The sequence below is a fragment of the Sturnus vulgaris genome, chromosome 12 (assembly GCF_052056855.1).
Source record: "Sturnus vulgaris isolate bStuVul1 chromosome 12, bStuVul1.hap1, whole genome shotgun sequence".
Classification (NCBI taxonomy): domain Eukaryota; kingdom Metazoa; phylum Chordata; class Aves; order Passeriformes; family Sturnidae; genus Sturnus; species Sturnus vulgaris.
This window is the reverse complement of record NC_142254.1, coordinates 3009205-3028936: the sequence shown is the minus strand read 5'-3', so window position 1 is coordinate 3028936 and position 19732 is coordinate 3009205. Positions and strand designations below refer to the sequence as shown.

At 43.2% G+C, this 19732-nt stretch overlaps 2 protein-coding genes and 1 long non-coding RNA gene across 5 annotated transcripts in view; 2 read left to right on the top strand and 1 right to left on the bottom strand.

Moving 5' to 3' along the window:
- Window positions 1-188: 188 nt before the first annotated feature.
- SS18L2 (SS18 like 2) lies at window positions 189-1672 on the top strand. The gene is made up of 3 exons (XM_014881818.2): window positions 189-339; window positions 504-580; window positions 1153-1672. Exons 1-3 carry the CDS (start codon window positions 271-273, stop codon window positions 1238-1240), a joined length of 234 nt encoding a protein of 77 aa, XP_014737304.1. The 5' UTR covers window positions 189-270; the 3' UTR covers window positions 1241-1672.
- Window positions 1673-2229: 557 nt separating this feature from the next.
- GARRE1 (granule associated Rac and RHOG effector 1) overlaps window positions 2230-19732 on the bottom strand; it is a 60139-nt gene continuing 42636 nt past the window's right edge. For all 3 annotated transcript variants that reach the window (XM_088171813.1, XM_014881807.2, XM_088171814.1), the window contains exons 8-14: window positions 16274-16371; window positions 14083-14208; window positions 12632-13617; window positions 9172-9337; window positions 8164-8298; window positions 6011-6089; window positions 2230-5594 (exon numbers count right to left, since the gene is read on the bottom strand). In XM_088171813.1, coding sequence (XP_088027939.1) covers window positions 5277-5594; window positions 6011-6089; window positions 8164-8298; window positions 9172-9337; window positions 12632-13617; window positions 14083-14208; window positions 16274-16371 — 1908 coding nt within the window. In that variant the 3' untranslated portion in view covers window positions 2230-5276. The remainder of the gene's footprint in view (window positions 5595-6010; window positions 6090-8163; window positions 8299-9171; window positions 9338-12631; window positions 13618-14082; window positions 14209-16273; window positions 16372-19732) is intronic.
- LOC148222334 (uncharacterized) lies at window positions 6681-11195 on the top strand. The gene is made up of 2 exons (XR_015806188.1): window positions 6681-6785; window positions 11001-11195. It is a non-coding gene; the product is annotated as an uncharacterized LOC148222334 (long non-coding RNA).

Below are 19732 nucleotides of genomic sequence, written 5' to 3'. Positions count from 1 at the left end.
CTGTTGCAATAACTCTTTACTGTCTGAGGTGTTCCAGCTGTAAATACCCGGGCCGGGAGCCGCGGGCGGGGCAAACCCTGCGTAGCCCCGCCCCTCCCGCCCAGGCTTTCTGTTTTTTTTAATTTTAAACCAGAATAAACTGTTCAGTAAAAGCGGCACGGCGGCGGTTGTTTGTTGCGGCGCGGGAGGGCCGGGCCGGGGCATTCCCGGCAGAGCCGTGCGCGTGCGCGCGGGGGCGGGGCCGCCGGGCCCCCTCAGCCGGGAGCCGCCATGTCCGTGGCGTTCGTGCCCGAGCGGCTGCGCGGGAAGGCGGAGGTCAACCAGGACACGTTGCAGCGGGTGAGCGAAACGGGGCCGGGACGGAGCCGGGACTGAGCCGGGACCGGGCCCAGGCTGAGCCGGACGGTGGCGCGGGCTCTTCCGGCCTGCTTGGCGTAGAGCCGGCCGGGGCGGGGCGGGGCGGAAGCCGGGCGGGCGGGCGGTAACGGCGCTCTGTGCCGCAGCTGCTGGAGGAGAACGATCAGCTGATCCGGTGCATCGTGGAGTACCAGAGCAAGGGCCACGCCACCGACTGCGTGCAGTAAGTGACCCACGTGGGCGGGGAGGGCGGAGCGCTGGGGGCCCAGGTGTCGGTAACGGGAGCGGAACGAGGCTCGAGTTCCGAGAGCTTTCCTAGTGCTAACGGGAAAATGCGTCTGGGCTTACAAAGGGGTTTCCCCAGAATCGTTTTCAGACACGTATAAAGCAGGGAGCGACCCGGCCCCCTTGGTCAGGGTGTTTGCTCAGTGTTCCTGTGTCGCCCGCTCTGCCCGTGTGTGGCACAGCGAGCGCTGTCACAGCAGGACAGCTCCAGACCGCTGCAGCTGCTCACACCAGCCCTGTCCTCCTGCTCCGCTGCCCATCTGCGGCTTTCAGGGTCGAGCTGAATGTACTACTTCCCATGGAAGTTGGCTAGTAACACAGGCTCGGCTACCGAGTGCAGATCAGTGCGTTGTACCGGGATTCAGAATAAGAACAAGTTTTCCCTGATTTATTATTCTAGTTTGGTATTTTTTCTCTAACTGCAAATACTGATAAGAGTACACGAGTGCAAGTAGGAGTAGTTGTTTAGAAAGGAATGTCTCCCAGATCCTGTGTTTCCTCCTCTTATAGGTACCAGCATATCCTGCACAGAAACCTCATTTATTTAGCTACAATTGCTGATGCCACTCCGCCCAACACGCAGAAGCCTGTAGACTGACTGCAATACCTGGACGTGAGCAGTGCTGCTTTCAGAGTAGAAATAGTTTAGAGTCCCACTTTGAGAGCCAAGAAAGTCTGGGTTTGAAAAATTCAGGTAAAAAGTGATCTGTACTTCCGTGTTTAAAATGTTAATGTTGTTTTCAGTGTAGTATTCAGCCAGCTTTTCCCCTGTTACTGTAACTAACACAGTTTAAGAATGAGAATTATCACATTCCCTTTTCCCTCTGAAAAACTCAGTGTACTTCAGGACAGCACGCCCATTTCATGAGTATGGTTCTGTAATAACAAGGTAAATGTTACACTACGTGACTCCTACTTCCAACGTGTTGGGCAATTCCAAAGCTGGACATATGTTCCATATCTAAAAGCAGTAGACTCTTTTGTATCCTGTATCAGAACAACTGTGCTAAATAAAGATGTTCTTTGTAAATTGCAGTATATTCTGAATTAATATAATTACATTAACGAAGGAGCTGCTCTGTGATTTGGTCAAACAGAAATGTTAACTTTCCTAGGATTGGTGGGATTGCTGCACCACTCAGCAATTATGTGCAGGGGAGAACTCAAGCCATTATTTTAGCAAGCTTTTTCTCCGTGCTTGAAATGCTCTGTAAACAAGTAAATTCTTGCATAATCTAAATGGGTTCAGTGTGCTTCCTGGGTACTGTCAGCACTGCTGGCCAGCTGCATGCTTGTGTACTCCTATCCAGGAAGGAAGAAAGCAGTTTTGCACACCCTGCATACAGCATTCCAGTGCCACAATTAACACACATTAATCTAATAGCCTTGATCACAGCAGGGAGGGGGACAGAGTTTACTTTCTGCTTACTACCATCAAAATTATTTACTCCCATGGTTCCTAAAAATTCAAGGAACGTGATTTTGGCAATGTTCACCTGCACTACTGGTTCAAAGACCCTGCTGAGGCTTTGTCTATATCACGTTCTTCTGTGCCATCACTTGAGAAAGCAGCTTTAAAGATTAGACTGTGCATAAAGTTCATTTTTATATGATAGAGTCAGTAAGTAAGCAGTTGACAATTTTCAAACTGTTAAATAATCCCATATTAATGAAATAAGATCTTTGTTTACAAACCAAAGTTACAGTTTAAGGTGCTGCTCGTTTTCAGCAAGGTGCATATTTTAAACAGGTATGACCTATTAAATGTATATCTTTAATAAAGCAAATAGTTTACTTTTACAGAAGCTTTAAAATACAAACTGTACAGTTCCAGTTCAGAAGCATTAGCTATTCACAAGAAGCACTGCAATAAGGGTAAGTTAACTAAGCACCAAACCCTTGCACTTGGCAGTGTAAGTGAAGTTTAAGGGCAAGACTCATTTGCCAAGTGCAACAATTCTTAAAATTACCAGTGTTCAGAACAATCGGAAGCAAAGGACAGAGTAGCACCCACGTGGTCAAAATGCAGACAAACTTTCTTTGTTTTCACAATTCACTTATGTAGGTCCAGAAACTTGCCAGCATTTGTAATTATGAATAAACTGCAAAAACTATAGCAATCATTTTGGCACTTGTTAGAAAAAAAGTTCAAAATTAAGTTGTTTCATTAACTTCCATTTTGGTCTTAGTATGAATAACCAAGTAAGTACAACCAAATTTGGGATTTAATATTAGATCTAAACAACAAGATTTAGGAAACTCGAAACCATTCATGAAGTTAAATAACCACTAACATTTTCAGTGGAGGGTTTTCAAAATTATAGTAGTACAGACCATTAACAATTTACAGACAGAAGCCACACTGATTGTGCAAAGCACATTACTGTAAAAAGTCTATGTACAGCAAACAAATCTTTGTAAACATGGTAAGTATGAAGTTTCAGAAAACATGGTGACAATATCATAAATACAGGCAACATTGGCATCCTCAAACAGCACAAAAGGTAACAATCTGGGCCTGCAAATAGAGCCCGTCACCATACAAACAAAAAAGGTGGATGGGTTTTAAATACCCAAATGTTTAATAGTTTTAGTGTTGTGTATACTTTTTATTTATACATATATATATATAATGTATTTATTTTTTGGTATCTTTAGATATAGATGTACTTAGTTTGTAAAACCAAAACCAAAAAATGTGCTTTATCTTCATTGAAAAATTATGTAGTTAGAACCTAGTAGTTAACATATTAGAATGATATGACTTAAGAAAAATACAAAAATAAGATTAATACTGTCAAAACTCTTATACCAGAAAATATTGTGGTTTTTAGACTCTTTCAAAGATGAAATATGAAAATTTAAATAAGCTTTAACTATATAAAGAATCTTCTGTAATCTCAATTCATATACAGTGGGATAGGTATACATATATTTACCATTGTTCTTCAATTTGTAAGCACCAGTCACTCGCCCCAATCCACTTTGGTTGGAAGATTATTCCTAATTCCACAGGTTCACTTAATGGCACATATTGACTGCAAATAATTACTTTATCCTTTTAAAAAAAATAATGTTCTTTTAACTAAATGCTACCCCACATTTCGGTTTTAGTATCTTCTGAGCCAGCTCACAATTTTTAATCGACTGTAGCATCTGAAATAAGACTTTAAATAAATGCAAGTAGTCTCTTAGGCTTTGCTTTCACACACTGCAGGAGCACCGTGTGGATATTGCCTTTGGCCACACACAGCCACAGGACAAGGTTTGTGTGACAGCCAGGGTCCCACTGCCCACACAGCTGTGACAGCCAGGGTCCCACTGCCCACACAGCTGTGACAACCAGGGTCCCACTGTCCACACAGCTGTGACAGCGAGGGTCCCACTGCCCACACAGGTGTGACAGCGAGGGTCCCACTGCCCACACAGCTGTGTGACAGCCAGGGTCCCACTGCCCACACAGGTGTGACAACCGGGTCCCACTGCTCACACAGCTGTGACAGCCAGGGTCCCACTGCCCACACAGCTGTGACAGCCAGGGTCCCACTGTCCACACAGGTGTGACAACCGAGTCCCACTGCCCACACAGGTGTGACAGCCAGGGTCCCACTGCCCACACAGCTGTGTGACAGCCAGGGTCCCACTGCCCACACAGCTGTGACAACCAGGGTCCCACTGCCCACACAGGTGTGACAGCGAGGGTCCCACTGCCCACACAGGTGTGACAACCAGGGTCCCACTGCCCACACAGGTGTGACAACCGGGTCCCACTGCTCACACAGCTGTGACAGCCAGGGTCCCACTGCCCACACAGCTGTGACAGCCAGGGTCCCACTGCCCACACAGGTGTGACAACCGAGTCCCACTGCCCACACAGGTGTGACAGCCAGGGTCCCACTGCCCACACAGGTGTGACAGCCAGGGTCCCACTGCCCACACAGCTGTGACAACCAGGGTCCCACTGCCCACACAGGTGCCATCTACATCAAGCAGCTCAGGTAACGTTGGCAACACAAGGCTGAGTGGTTCTGCTGATCTTCACCTAGAGTAAGGAAACTGCCACAAAATTCAGTTTTGCAACAGTTTCTGCAGCAGTTCCCAAATGAACTCGCTTGTGTGGCACAGGAAAAGCTGCTGTTGCACTTCATTTTAAAAAAGCTGCCCACAGGCTGTAATGGAGAATACAAAGGCTCTACAGCTTGTCCTTTATAAATTTAAACACAAACAGTGTTGAGCAAAGTGACCACTATATATTTGCTTCAACATATTCAATGTGTTTCAGTAAGATGTTTTAACTATAAATCTATATGAAAAATAGCTATAAAATACAGTGTTTCTTGTATGGTAGTCCTTCAGCAGTTCTTTTTAGAAAAAAAAATGTCTTGAAAGTAAAGGCAATTACGCATTTTTAAAAGCATTTCTACATCACAGTTTTGGGCTGTTTCATGTACACCAAACATATTGGCCATATTTGCTCAGCACTGTAACTCAGAATCCAAGAGTTTGTCTATCTCACCCAAACCCCCTCAATCCCACATCAAGAGAGAAACAGGATATAGCCAACACAGCACTGTGAATCAAAGTAACGTGATTTCCATTTGGCCCTGTGCTGCATTTTGCAGTATGAAGAGCAGTCAGTACTGGTGCAGGTAAGATGGTCTGCGCTCGTGCTTCACCGGGAAGGATTTAAAGCCCTTGTTGATCTGTTTGTGCTGGGAAGCCTGTTGGGATTGCTGCTGCTGCTGCGCGTAGGCGAAGCTGGAGGAGATGGCGGCTGCCGGGGCGCAGTCGCTGGCCCACATGGGCGACTGGAGCATCTGCATGGTGTCACTCCACTGGCTCACGGGGCTGCTCATGGGGTACAGGGACGTGCTCTGGCTGGGCAGCGTGCTGGGCACAGAGGATGTGTGCTGCCACGGGGCCTTGGGAGGCCACGTTTTGGTCTTGTTATCCTGAGAAAACAAAAGCAGTTGGGAGTGGTTTGGTTTAACAACAGAAAGCTGCGTTTTTGAGACACTAAACATGTCACCTTATCACCTCAAGATACTTTCACAAGAGCGGTTTCTATCTGAAAGTCAAACTGATAACTGAGGTTCTCAATTCTTAAAATAACTGCCCGTTAAAAAACACTTACTTCAGCTTGACACACAGTGGCCCCACTAAAAGGGAAAAGTGACTTCCAATTTTAATGTATTAAGCTTGGTGACTTTGACAAAAGCATCTCATGCTATTTGAGTGCAGATGGTTTAGCTTTTCACTGAAGTAAGCAATCTGGAGATCCAGATGCTTTTCCAGTTGACTGCCTCATGGAGACTCAACCCCAGATGCCAGCAGGAGAAAGGACTAAGCAAAGCCACGCTGAGCTCACCTGACTGCGGTCATCTGCTGCAGAGAGAAGTGGAGGTGATGGCAGTGTGCTGGGCTCCTGTTCACCACTGCTGTGTTTTCTGCCCAGAAAGAGAGAGACATTCACGTTTTGGTTTTAAATGAGTCAGCCTCATTCATCTGCCACTGGCACAGATCAGGGAGCCTGCAATACTGTTTTCAGTGTATGTGTTTTCAGAAACATCTGGTTTTCATGTACTTTTTGTTCAGTACAGGTAAAAGCAACAATACAGAAACTCTCACTAGTTCTTGGAGCTACAGCTTCAACATTTTTGTAGAGGTGAAAGGAAACTGGGATAGACTTTTGCCCACTTTCAAGAAATCTGCCAGAAATTGTGGTTTTTCTTCTGCTATCTGTTCTTGTGGCTAGGTTTCTTTTGAGTTTTTTATCTTTTCTGAAATAACCTTAGAGATAACACGAACAGCTGAGCAAGTGAAACATCTGCTGAAGCACAGTAATTTTACTGAAGAAAAATGTTTCACCTTCAGTTTAAATTTGTAACCTAACACCTAGTTATCAAATAGAAATCCTTGTGCATTCTGGAACATTTTTTTTCTTGGGTTTTTGGTCTTCATTGTTTGTTTGGGTTTTTTTTTTTGTTTTAGTTTGTTTGGTGAGGTGTTTTTTTGTTTGTTTTTGCTTTGTTTTGTTTTTTAGGAGGAGCAATTAAGGACATGGATTTAGATTAAAGAGGAATCTTTTATTTCATCCTTATTGTAAAAAACCCAATCAGCATGTTCCACTCGGGCTCCCATGGGTAAGCAGCCCTTTGCAGGTCAGCTTTAGCACACTCAACCCTTCTACCCCCTCTTACTGCCCAGCTTTAGCTCTGCTATGTTGTCAGGACACTGCTCTTCCTACAAGTAACAGGACACAGTAGTACTGTTACTTAGCTGAGGTTTTTGGTCAATGAAGCACCCTCTTTGGAAACTTTCTTCTGCTATTTAGAGCACTGTATAAACCACAGACTTTTCTTGATACATGATCAGTCTCCAGCTATCTACTTGGTTTGGATGTTAAGTCACTTTGATGTGTTTGTTTTCTTTCCCTGCTGCTTTTTTCTTTTAAAAAATCAAGTAATTACGACTTTTTCTGTGACTGTTTGAGATGGCTCTTTCCCATTAATTTCAATTTAACATTAATTGAACCTCAGTTTTTGTTCCCTCCCTACAGTCTTGGCTAAGTTGAAAGATTCAGAAAATGGCTACTCTTACTCCTTTCTGATGATGCACACAAAAATAGCTATCCAGGTAGAATCTGTGAGAAACTGGCACTTTTTGCTTCATTCACCAAGAAGCAGACAATCTTGTATCTATATAATGCCTTCAAATTAATCTGTGACTATAAACAAAGCCAGAATATTTGGCCACTTACTTCATTTTTAGAAAAGACTGAAAAATAGTTTGAGGGAACAATCTCAGATTGGAATTGGGTTGATATTCATGCTTCATCTTGTGCCTTTTGTTACTACTACCCTCTGCTGTGGAATCATTGAGGTTCCAAAGACACCAAGCCGCCAGCCCTTTAGAAAAGGAGAATTGCTGTAATTCCCAGTACTGATAGAAGTGAACTGTTCGTAGCTGAAAACCCTGGCTTAGTTTTTCTATTACTGAAATTATTTACAAAGACAATTTGGCCTCCTCTTCCTGCTGTGAGAAACAGAGGACTAAGCAGGTGTGTATTTCTCAGTCGCAGAAGAGCAGCAGCTGAGGTGAGCCAAGTCCTCACTCAGTTAGCAGCAGCTTCTCCCCAGTGCCACGGGGCTGCAGCTGAGGCAGGAAAGGCACCACGCCAGGCACTGCAAAACCAGTGAGGACCTCGGCAAGCCCCAGGGAGTGGCATCCAAAGGACACTCTCAGGGAAGAGGGAAAGCATCACATCTTTTCCAGCCATACTGACCCTCAGTGAATGGCTGGCTGTTTGCACAGCTGCTGGTTTGTACAAGGAGAAAGAAAGCTGCTAATACAACTCACTTCAGGAATGCCCCACTCCACATCACCAGTGTAGGACACAAACTCATATTTGTGGAGACTTGTGTCATTGGCAGGAATTTCCTTTGTCTGGCTACTCAAATGAAATTATACATAAACAAAAAGAATCGTACAAAGTGATCTATTTCTGTTCATTTTGCTCACCTCCTCTGCTTTACAGCAGCAACAAGGTCTGGCCCTGAGAACATGGAGAACAAACTGTCTCCATTAGCTGAGGAGGTCTCATCACTTGAGCTGGCAGAGTCTCCTTGAGTACCAGACCAGCTGTTTGTCACATCACTGCAAGACACAAAGTTGTATTAGTTATTTACAGTTATTACTGTTATTTACAGTGCCTGGTCCAGACTGTGTGCCACAGTTGTGCTGAATCACAGGTGATACCTCAGAACACAGAATTTCAGTACTTGGTAAAGTGTGCCAGTAATACAAATACTCTCACTAGTTCTGAGTGGTCACATTAACTGCTCTGTTACAGCCTCTTTATATGTATTTTAATAAAATAATTATATCAATTAGAAGCACCCCTCCTGTTCAGGAAGGAGAAACAAGTGATGCTTGGGTTTGGAATCACTAAATACTTGACTTTTCCACTGCAAAACTGAGCTAGAACACATATTCATCCTACTGGTTTTACACTAGAGAGTCACAGCTCTTAAATTATGAACAAAGGGACAGAGAATCTTGAAACACTTCTTGTATAGTAAATAGTTATGACTTGGAAGAGATTAAAAACTACAAATGTACCTACTGTGAGGTACCTGCCTTTTAGTAGCAAGATTAAGTGGCTAAAATCTGGAAAACTGAATTCAGTCAGGCACTGCAACTTTGACAGCATCACTTTTCATCAAAACTAGGTCTTAAAGCTGTTTTCATGATACTCAAAGGAAACTGTCCTGAATACACCTGTGCTGTAGATTGCTTATTTCCTCTGTTGGCATCACAGTCAGTATCCATAGAGATGACATCAAGCATGTCAATGCCTTGGGATCAGCAAAGCAGGTGGGGGATCACACTGCTCACTCTTAACAGTGAAATGCAGCTTTCACAGATGCAGCAGCAACTGAAAACACACACAGTATTCCCACATTCTGCCAAGCCTGGGTGCAAAATAAACTTACACAATACAAACACAGAGCCTGTCCAGTGCCTTACCCCTCGGTGAAATACTCAGGGAAGGGCCAGGTTTTGTGAGGATCATCAGGAAGAGGCCAGTTGCCACGCGTGGTGCTCGGACGCCGGACATGCTGTGCTTGCCTCTTCTGTTGCATAGCCTGGTTCACCCCAGCAACATAGCGAGCAAACTCTGGATCAGAGCCAACTGAATGAAAGAAACCAACAAGTCCATTGCTGGCACTCAGCTATTTCTGCTCAACTTTCAACCCTTTACGTTTGACCATACTGCCTAACACAGTCATTCCCTCCCTGATGATAAATGACAGCCAGCAGTGGGTAGGTCTTCATGGAGCAGTGAAGAACACTGAACAGGAAATGTTTTACAAAGATGAGATACACAGCATCCATGGTGGATAATAATTATCACATGGAAGTACACCTGCCTCTTGCATTCCATCAGGGAAATGGTGTTTGTACTATGATCATGTCTATGCTGAAAGGTCCAATATCCATCAGCAGACACTGATGAAGTGGACACTATGTGTACATACATCCACACACATGAAAAAAAGCAGAACAGTCACTGTAGTTAATACCAGAGTGCCACATGATTTCCAGCTATGATCAGCTGTGTCCAGCTTGGATCATACTAGAACACAGAGCACCAAAACTGCCTCCTTCCTACAAGGATGAGACAATTCTGGAAACGTTCTGATCCTGATTTACAAAAATTTCAGAATAAGAATTATATTTAAAGAAAAAAAGCAGTAATTTAAAAATTCTTCCATTCTCAATATGCTTTTTGTGTCCCAAGCATCCAATAAGGAGTAAGCACAGTCTTGAGTAGACACAGGAAAGCCTTAATCCAAAAGTGTTTCAAATGCTCCACTGATCAGAGCATGCAATTGCTGGATTCAAAAGACTGCTGATAATGAGTCACTGTAACTGAGTTTCCACAGCTTCTCTTTCTTTTGCCTTTTTTCCTTCCCTGAGAAAAAACTTGGCAATCTGACTGGATTTATGGAAGATGTCTAGACTACATGCACAGTAATTGCAGTGGGAAGTACTGAGCTGCTGGCTTGCCAGCCTCAGTTAGAGATTGAGTGAAGACTGAAGAACATCCAACAATCATGCACAGCTTGCAAAGCAGAAATCTCTTTCATCTGATGGCTCCCTACAGCCCATACTGCATTTAGAAAATACATTTCCTTGTTCTCATTTGACACATCCAGAAAAGACCTGCACAATGTTTTGCTGGATGCAAATTAAAAAGACAGTGAAGAAAACGTCCTTTATTAAGCAAGGGCTATCTGAGAGCTGTCTAGGAACAGAACATCCCCACTAGTGCTTGTTCTCCCTCTGAAATATCTTCATGTCTATTTAAGATAAGGCTGGAAGCCAGACAGTTCCTTAGATCTAAGAATAGAGTCTAGATGGATTCTGGCTTTTTTTTTACCTGTGGACAGCATTAAGTTCTGAAGTGCTGGCATAGTCAAAATAAAAGCTTGTATTAATTTTTATCTTTCTGAAAATATCTGTGAACAGTTTTTTATCAGATAGTTCTGTACTCCAAAAGACTGGAGTTACCAACATTCTTTTTGCTAGTTCTTATTGCAACATTCCTTCATCAAGTTCTTAGTGATGATTAAAGTATTACAAAATACATTGTTGGGACTAGTTTAGTCTTAAACATGAAAAGTCATCAATTTCAATTTTATAAATTCTTAATCAGCAGTTTTGCATCTGAAGAGAGACATCATTTTCAGACTCTAAAAGTATTTATCAAAAAAGTAATGTGGTTTGTTTCAAATGACAAATGTACAGTCCTAGGAAAGCCTGGAAATGAAAAACCGTTTTCTGTCTTACAGCTTTTTGTACTACACGAAATCTCAAAATGAAAATTTCTACACCACAGCTCAACCTGGCAAGTTCTATGAAGGAAAGTTCTTTCTAGTGGAAAAGTATTCCATGGAAGGATTTTTTTTGGTTTTGGTTTTTAAAATGCCAGATCTGTGAAAAATACTGTTTACTTATCACCAAAACTGCAGAAATGTGTATCTTAATCCACTGAGCACCATTTATGGAACTTGAGTAAGTCATCTTTTCCAAATACCATTTTCTATGTCCTTGACATTCACCAAATGGAACAAAACAAGTAGTTTTACATAGAGCAAAAGGAAAATACTAAAGAAATATAATATATAACATATATAATGGATTCAAAATCCTGAGAATATAAGTCTTTTGTATACCTGCTTTCTTTTCCCCACACACACGTGGATTTAGTGCTTGCTGAATATAATTTCATTCTTCCTTAGAGGCTGTGATAATGCCTGTCTATACCCTAAATATGGTTAAGTAAGATGATGCTAATTCAGACTTGCAGTTATTAAGCAACAACAAAACTATGGTGGCTATTTTTGCCACAGAAAGTCCACTAATTTATCAACTAAGTTGACAAAATAACTATCATAATTATGAGTCAAAGGAGCTGGTTTGAGACACCTACACATTCCAAACACAGACAAATGCAAATGAGCACAGGAAACTGAGCCCTGCTTTGATAAAGGCTTTCCCTGTTCTCTTGCTCCTCCCTCCAGCAGTTGCCATAAATGCACACTACAGCATTCCTGCAGCTGTGTTCCAGGCCAAGAGAAGTTACATTTACAAGGGAGCAGCTGTGTAGTTGTTCTTAATACTAGGATCAGAATCACACAGTCACTGAATATTCTGAGTTGGAAGAGACCCACAAGGATCATTGAGTCCAGCTCTCCAGCCAATGGCCCACATGGGGATCAAACATTCATCTCCTCTTGGATTCCACAGTCAGTTTCTTGGCCTGGAGCTATTTGTTTATGACTCTAAAATTTTATCTCACTTAATCTGTGAGAATGAATAATTCATCTATATTTACAATTTATTGGTGGTCCAAACACATGTGGCAAACCTCATGGCACTTGCTCTTTAGTCTCTAGTGCTTTGACATCCAGACTTTTCATTGCAGAACCAACTGTGGAACAGGAACCAGAATGACTCCCAGGGAATTGGGAAGCAATGGAGAGAAAATGTTGGGATATAGCAAAGATGCAACCCGGCTGTATCTCTAAGATACAAGACTGGTAAAGAGCAGGAAGAATAATTTTGAGGAGAGGGAACATACCTGAGCTCAAGAGTTTGATTTTAAACAATTTTACAAACTAAGAATAGGAAGAACATCATCTGCTGTGCTCCATATAGGAAAGGTCAGACTATTACAACTGGGACAAGAAACAAGGAATTAGTTCCCATGCTGCTTATTAATGAGTTTTAAGATCACCTTCTGTTAAAAAAGCAAATAAAAAAAGCAAATAAGCACACACACAAATCCCTGCTTGCACTGGTCAGCACCCTTACATCCAGTGGGCAGCACGGGGAAATGACAGTTATTGCCAGCAATATTTCACAGTATTCTTTTACAAAGGACTCTTACAAAAAGCATAATAAAGGAAAAGACACACACCTGCAGGGTCAAAAGGCAGGATTTCTCCCAACATCCCAAACACTCCATCAGTTTGGTCACGATTTGGCCATGTGTTGTTTCTAGGTCCTTGTGGTTTCTGTCCTAACATCTCTGCCATCATATTGTCCATATAGCTGCTCACAAGACCCAAGCTGTACAAATCAGAGCTTAAATCTGAAAAACCGGGATTGTTCCACTGATTTATATGAGACAATCCAGTTCCAACAGCCGGGGCTTGCTGCTGTGAAGAGTTACTGAGCCATTTGGCAGGTACACGTTGCTGTGGTCCAATAGGTTGAAGCAAGTGTTGGTAATACTGCATTTGCTGCTGCTGCTTTTGGGACTGCTGCTGGGACAAGCCTTGCTGAGGAGGATGCAGTGGGGTGTGAGACACAGACTGTGGCTGCTGTTGAACTGCTCCTGACTTTTGTTCTGTTGCTGTAGAGGATGCAACAGAGTTCCTTCTTTTCACCATCGGAGAAGTCTGCTGAGACTTGCCCATGTTAAAACCAGACAAGAAATCTATAACATCCTGCATTTCTTGGTCAGTTGGTAAATTCATACCTTTGTCATCCTTGCCATCATCTGGTTTGAAGAAGCTGTCCCGTCTTTCCACTAGAAAGCCATTGACGAGCTGGTTATTGGTGCTCTGGACTGGCTGCAGAGCATCTGCGCTCCGAGGGAAGTTACCAATGTTCAGGATGTTCTGCAACCGTGCATCCATGGTAGTGGGCATTTTAGCTTTCTCCTCTGAGCTGGAACTTATGAAGACATTTTTGGAAGGTGTATTGGGGATTGAGTAACTTCCTGTGTTACTTGTACTGGTGCAGGAAGTTTTTTTTGTAAACCGTGAAGTCAGTTTTGAGAATGTCTTTTGCAGACCCCCTGAAGATTTGCTTCCATTCCCCGATGGCATGTCAACTTGGCTCCCAAAGTCTGAGATCTCACGCTGTAACTGGATCTGAATACAAGGCAAAGCTTGCTCCCTGCATCAACAAAAAACATGTATATCAAACCACCTAACACAGAACTGAGTTTGTACTTTGGGGGAAAATGTGTATTTCAATAATAGTTCAAGAAAGAAACAACACCAAAGATTGCCAATCCCACCAGCCTACTTCTTATGGTAACAAAGCAAATTATTCCTCATATTTGCAATACCTTTCATTCCTTAAATTTTAGTTGTGCTTCTAGACCTAAATGGAGACCAGTTTAATATAAGTCAAGTATTTTTGCAAGAGAGAAGCAAATACTTTTATAGCCTTAGATATGTTGCTGATTTGGTTTTAAGCAGTCTCCTGTATCTGGATGTACCCAGAAGGTATCTATGGGGATTAATAATGTCTCACTCTCAGTTTGACTTTCCCCTTCTGATGAGCTGGCACTATCAAATCCCTCGGCACAGATTATTCAACAACAACAGCTTAGTTTGAACTAGAAAAGAGATGTACCTTCCTTCCTTCCACCTGTGTATATCAAATACAGCAGTATAGAGCACATCCACCAGCCCCAAAGTCTTCTCCGGATCCAGACTCCTCTGTAGCAAAGACATTGTTGCTGGGTCTTCTTTCAGACACCTATCATCATTAAGTTTAAATTAGAAATCAAAATGCTCATTTTTTACATTAAACAATTCTGCCATAAGAATACAGAAGGCCAATTGCTGCACTCCTGCAGAACAACATGGCAATGCCTAGGGGCTCCTGGGCTGCAGCCTGAGCAGTCTCTGCCTGCTGTGGAACACAGAGCTAATCCAGCAGTGTACTGAAATCATCACCCACAAGAGCTCTTCAGCAGACACAGTTCAGGCACAGCAGCAACGAACACCAAACACACAACATCCATTTCTGGAATACGGCAAGAGCCTGCCACGACCCAGCACGTGCCGAAGCCTGATCCCGGCAGGGTCCGTGCGGAGGCGACGCCGCAGACGCGGCCCCGCGGCGGGGGAAGGGCGATGTGCCCGAGCGGGACCCGGCGGGCTCGGCACCCGCGCTACCGCCCAGCGCCACCAGGCGGCGCTGCCCCGGCACCAGCCGCGCCCAGCGGGGCCGCTCCTTCCTTCCTTTCCTTCCTCTGGAAACAGCACCTGGACACTCCTTCCTTTCCTTCCTCTGGAAACAGCACCTGGACACTCATTCCTTCCTTCCTCTGGAAACAGCACCTGGACACTCCTTCCTTCCTTCCTCTGGAAACAGCACCTGGACACTCCTTCCTTCCTTCCTCTGGAAACAGCACCTGGACACTCCTTCCTTTCCTTCCTCTGGAAACAGCACCTGGACACTCCTTCCTTTCCTTCCTCTGGAAACAGCATCTGGACACTCATTCCTTTCCTTCCTCTGGAAACAGCATCTGGACACTCATTCCTTTCCTTCCTCTGGAAACAGCACCTGGACACTCCTTCCTTCCTTTCCTTCCTTCCTTCCTCTGGAAACAGCACCTGGACACTCCTTCCTTCCTTCCTTCCTTTCCTTCCTCTGGAAACAGCACCTGGACACTCCTTCCTTCCTTCCTCTGGAAACAGCACCTGGACACTCCTTCCTTTCCTTCCTCTGGAAACAGCACCTGGACACTCCTTCCTTTCCTTCCTCTGGAAACAGCATCTGGACACTCATTCCTTTCCTTCCTCTGGAAACAGCACCTGGACACTCATTCCTTCCTTCCTTCCTTTCCTTCCTCTGGAAACAGCACCTGGACACTCCTTCCTTCCTTTCCTTCCTCTGGAAACAGCACCTGGACACTCATTCCTTCCTTCCTCTGGAAACAGCACCTGGACACTCCTTCCTTTCCTTCCTCTGGAAACAGCACCTGGACACTCCTTCCTTTCCTTCCTCTGGAAACAGCACCTGGACACTCCTTCCTTTCCTTCCTCTGGAAACAGCATCTGGACACTCCTTCCTTTCCTTCCTCTGGAAACAGCACCTGAACACTCCTTCCTTCCTTCCTTCCTTCCTTCCTTCCTTCCCCCTGGGACACTGCACCAGGACACTCCTCCTCCTGGGGGTGCCAGTGTAAGGAGCAGCTGCCTCCGTCAGGAGTCAAGGGAATGAAATGTGTTGTACTGAAATTCCTAACACGGACTCCTCCCAGGTGAGACAAGTGCTGCCATTGCTTCCTGTTCCCACTTCTCTGAACGGGAAGAAACCCTCACAAACTGCAGATCAACCATTATTTACTAGACAGTGACCTAAACTGGTAGGAACAGCATCTCTTGGAGCCCAGAGGTCCATGGTTCACAACAGCACCTCAAGAACAGCCCAGTGAAGAAAGAAAAGGCTCTCACATTAACTCAGCCCATTCCTGGCCTTCCTGAGCTACAGCTGGGACCTGCCAGGGCAGACCATAACAGATTATTACTGGTAGATTATTATTCTTGAAACCTTCTCTTTTATCATCAAGCTTTTACATTTCTTTCAAGTCTCAGTGCCCCAGCACTTGCCATGCATCCTACAGAGGCAGCTGAAGAACAGCCTCAGGAATGGAGGAGTTCAACCAGTCCAGATAGAGGAACTTAAGGAAGCTGTGCCATAATTGTGCACATTCTCTCTTCCATTTGTACTGCAACCATTTTCCCCATATACTTCAGTCACAATGTACAATATTTTGTAGATTTTATACAATATCTACAGTATTTTTATTTACCAAGTTGAAGGAACTTGCACCACAATTCTTGATCCTTCTAAACTTATCTGAGGAGCATAGGCTTCTTTATTTTCAATTTGTGCCGTGTCCACAACCACCTAGCAAATAAAAGGGAAGAAAAATAAGAATTAGTTATTTTATTAGTTATTTTATACCCTGTAGTTAAGCTCTAATAATCTCACCTCCCAGTCATGCTACAGGGACAAAACCCCAAATAAAACCAAACCAACTCATGAAATCATTGTAAATTTACTTCTATTTTAATATAAAATTAGTTTAGTACAGAAACCTGTATTTCAAGGACTTAATTCTTCTCAGTTACATAGTAGTAATGTATCACTATGTCATTACCAGCTGCTCTACCTCCCAGCTGGTAGTTCTCAGTGGCTCCACACAACAGCCCTTATTTTTGAGTTTAGCACAGTTACTACTTTAAGAACTCCAAACACCTACTCAGCAAAATGTTTTAAATAACTTAACTGTAGTGCATGGTATGATACAGACAAATAATATTCAGCCAGAAACCCTTCACAATTCCTAACATACACCACCACCCCCCTTTTAAGGTTATAAAATTCCACACCAACGTTTCTCTATTCTACCTAATGAAACTGTATTATTATTAATTCCTGATTAAATGAAGAGAAGTGACTGTTCAGTTTGTTGGTGATGTTGTGACATCTGTAAATGTCATGAAGATATATGGAAGAGGAAAGTCTTGAAAATCAACATTGTGTCATGAACCTTTCTTTTTAGACAAATGGAAAAGGAAAGGATTCACTTCAGCTTCATTTAACCTTTAATTTAGTGATAATAAGTTCCACATTTGGTTCATGCTTTCTGTTGTTGTCCAGTCTGCGTGGGTTGGCCTTTTTGATCATTTCCATAATCTCCTATTTTGGTCATGCTGAAACAGCAGCTTTATGGCAGCAGTCAGCAGTTCCTGCTTCAGAGACTCACAGATTAGCTGTATCATTTATCCTTGAAATGGTAAAAGTCCTCTGGTATAAATGAGCCTCAAGGGACATTACTGACTTTTTTTGCCATCACCCAACCTACATTGGTCCTGTTGTCTGTTACTGGGCATGAAAAAATGTGAAACATAATGCTGAGTTTTTCCTCTCTCACTTCAACAAAACTTCAACAAAGAACAACTGAACATAATTATTTCCCACCTTTCAAATATTTTATCATAAGGCCTTCGTTTTCCTTCAGTTGACTCTAAGCATTTCCCCAGGTTTATTCAGTTTTAAACGTGTCTAAACATGGTGACAAAAGGCCACACTATCATCCACCCATGAAAATACTTCTCATTTTGGAACAGGGCAATCCCAGCACTGTTTTCTTGGTGTTTGTACATTTTCTTTTTATTTAATTGGGTCATCTGCAATTCAGCCCTATTGCAGTTATAACTGTGTTAAGAAGAAGTGAACTCGGGAGTGATTGTTCTCAGCTCCAAAGAAAAATAGAGTTTGCACCTCAGACCTGCAGTCAGAGGTAAAACTCTGATTTGTGCAGACCTGTGCCAGGTTCTGGTGCATGGTTGGTACCCATGGGCTGGGCTTTGTTGGGGTGTTCCTCCCCCAGGAGAAACCTTCATTTCTTCTCTTTGCAAAAAGCTTTACATTCCTCAACATCTATCAGAGTCAGGACGTCTGGGATTTAAACTTTACTAGGGGATTTAGTGCTCCTGCAATCCATGTTGGTGTTTGCTATGGAAAGATCTACTAGCACAAAAAAACCGAGTTTTATTTGTTAACCTCTTTGCATGAGGCCAATTGGAAATTTTATTTCTGCTCATCCTCTGAATTCAGCTATTTAAATGTACATTATTTTTATTCAAATATGCAGATTTCATCAGCTGACCCAAATCTCAAAATGCAATTCTTATATACATGCTAAGGTAAGAACTGAAAATCCACACTTCAAATTAGTTCTTATGTTAAAAAACTACAGCCCAAAGTAACCAAGCAAACTAAGTCACAACTCACTGTGCTTTCCACTCTTAATGAGTCACTTCTTAAAAGGTACATGGCAACACAGGTTAAAAACAGTGAGACTGTCAAGTAATGTTTGTTCAAATTGGGCATTTAAGATACAGATCCACACAATTGTGAATGAATGCAGACAGCCACAGCCTACATAATACTGTGCCATGATTCATTTATCTGCCTTCTTCACAAAATAAACTTAAAATAAACACATCCTCCCTCCCTGCCTGATGGTTCTTAGAGAACAGCTTCCTGTACCTCACTCATCCATTGTTCTTGCTTTACAGGTGCTTCCTCTCTCCCTTCCACCCAAAGAACTCTCTAAAGACCCAAATTACCATTTCTTGTCACTGCATGAAGCTACATACAAGCATAATTGGATGTTTCAAAAAAAGATGGCACATAACTTATAAAGAAAAACCTCAACCCTCACACCCCTCTAAACTGTAACAAATCAAAGTGAGAATGAAGCAGAGCAGGCTTGCAGGTCTTCTGTCATGTGCACAGCTCATTATGTGTCTTTGAAGAGTGAAGCCTGCTACTTTCAGAACCTGAGGTTCATGCAAAAATCTTTGGAGACATTGAGGATTCAACACAAGTAAAACTCCATAGCTCAGCACTGTCATTTGGGAGAACGTGTAAGTTTTATGCTGACACTCTCCAAAAGTGATGACAAACCTGAAGAATGTCAGTGCTTCAATTACCAGCAGGTCTAACTCGTTATGTCTAGACTGGGGGACAGCAGATTTCCAGATTCCTGAGTCCAAATGTGCCTCATGCCACTCCTCAAACCTCCTCGGGGCAGGACTTGGGTGTGCACAACACTGAAACCCCCTGGAAAGGAAATGGTGGAAGGTGCAGCATCCTCCCAGGCACTCCTCATCCAGACACTCAGGAGCCATGAACTGCTCCTGGATCAGAGCTCACTCCCACAGGGCTGCTGAGAAGCTCCTTCCTCCCTGGCCTCATTTCCTGTACCTCACTGCTGACTCCCAGCATCCTACCACCAACTGTGGCACCTGAAGACACAATCCCATTTAACCATATCCTTTTTCCAGTCCTCCTTGTATTTATTAATATTTAATGCATGTTTTCCTTCAAAACACCTAAGTAGAAATATGATAAATCCTACTATTCCACAGTTTCTCCCCCTGCAAAGACACCACCTTCTTATGCCTCCCTGTAAAACTTCTCAGACAAAGCACTACCATCTCCTGTCCTTCCATCCCTGTACCTCAGTGAAACAAGGACTGACAGCAGGCTTACTCTGTTATGACAGTGATGGTCTGCACCTTTGCTTTTAGGCTGCCTTTATATGAATAGTCAGTTGAATTCCAGTATAATTTTAACCTACTTCTCTACCAGGCATTTAATATTAAGGGAATATCTAAGATCTGATCTCTAGTATCAAAGGGCTGCTGAAGTAGAAGTATTTGGAAAATTCATCATTTCCAATGTATCATTCAAC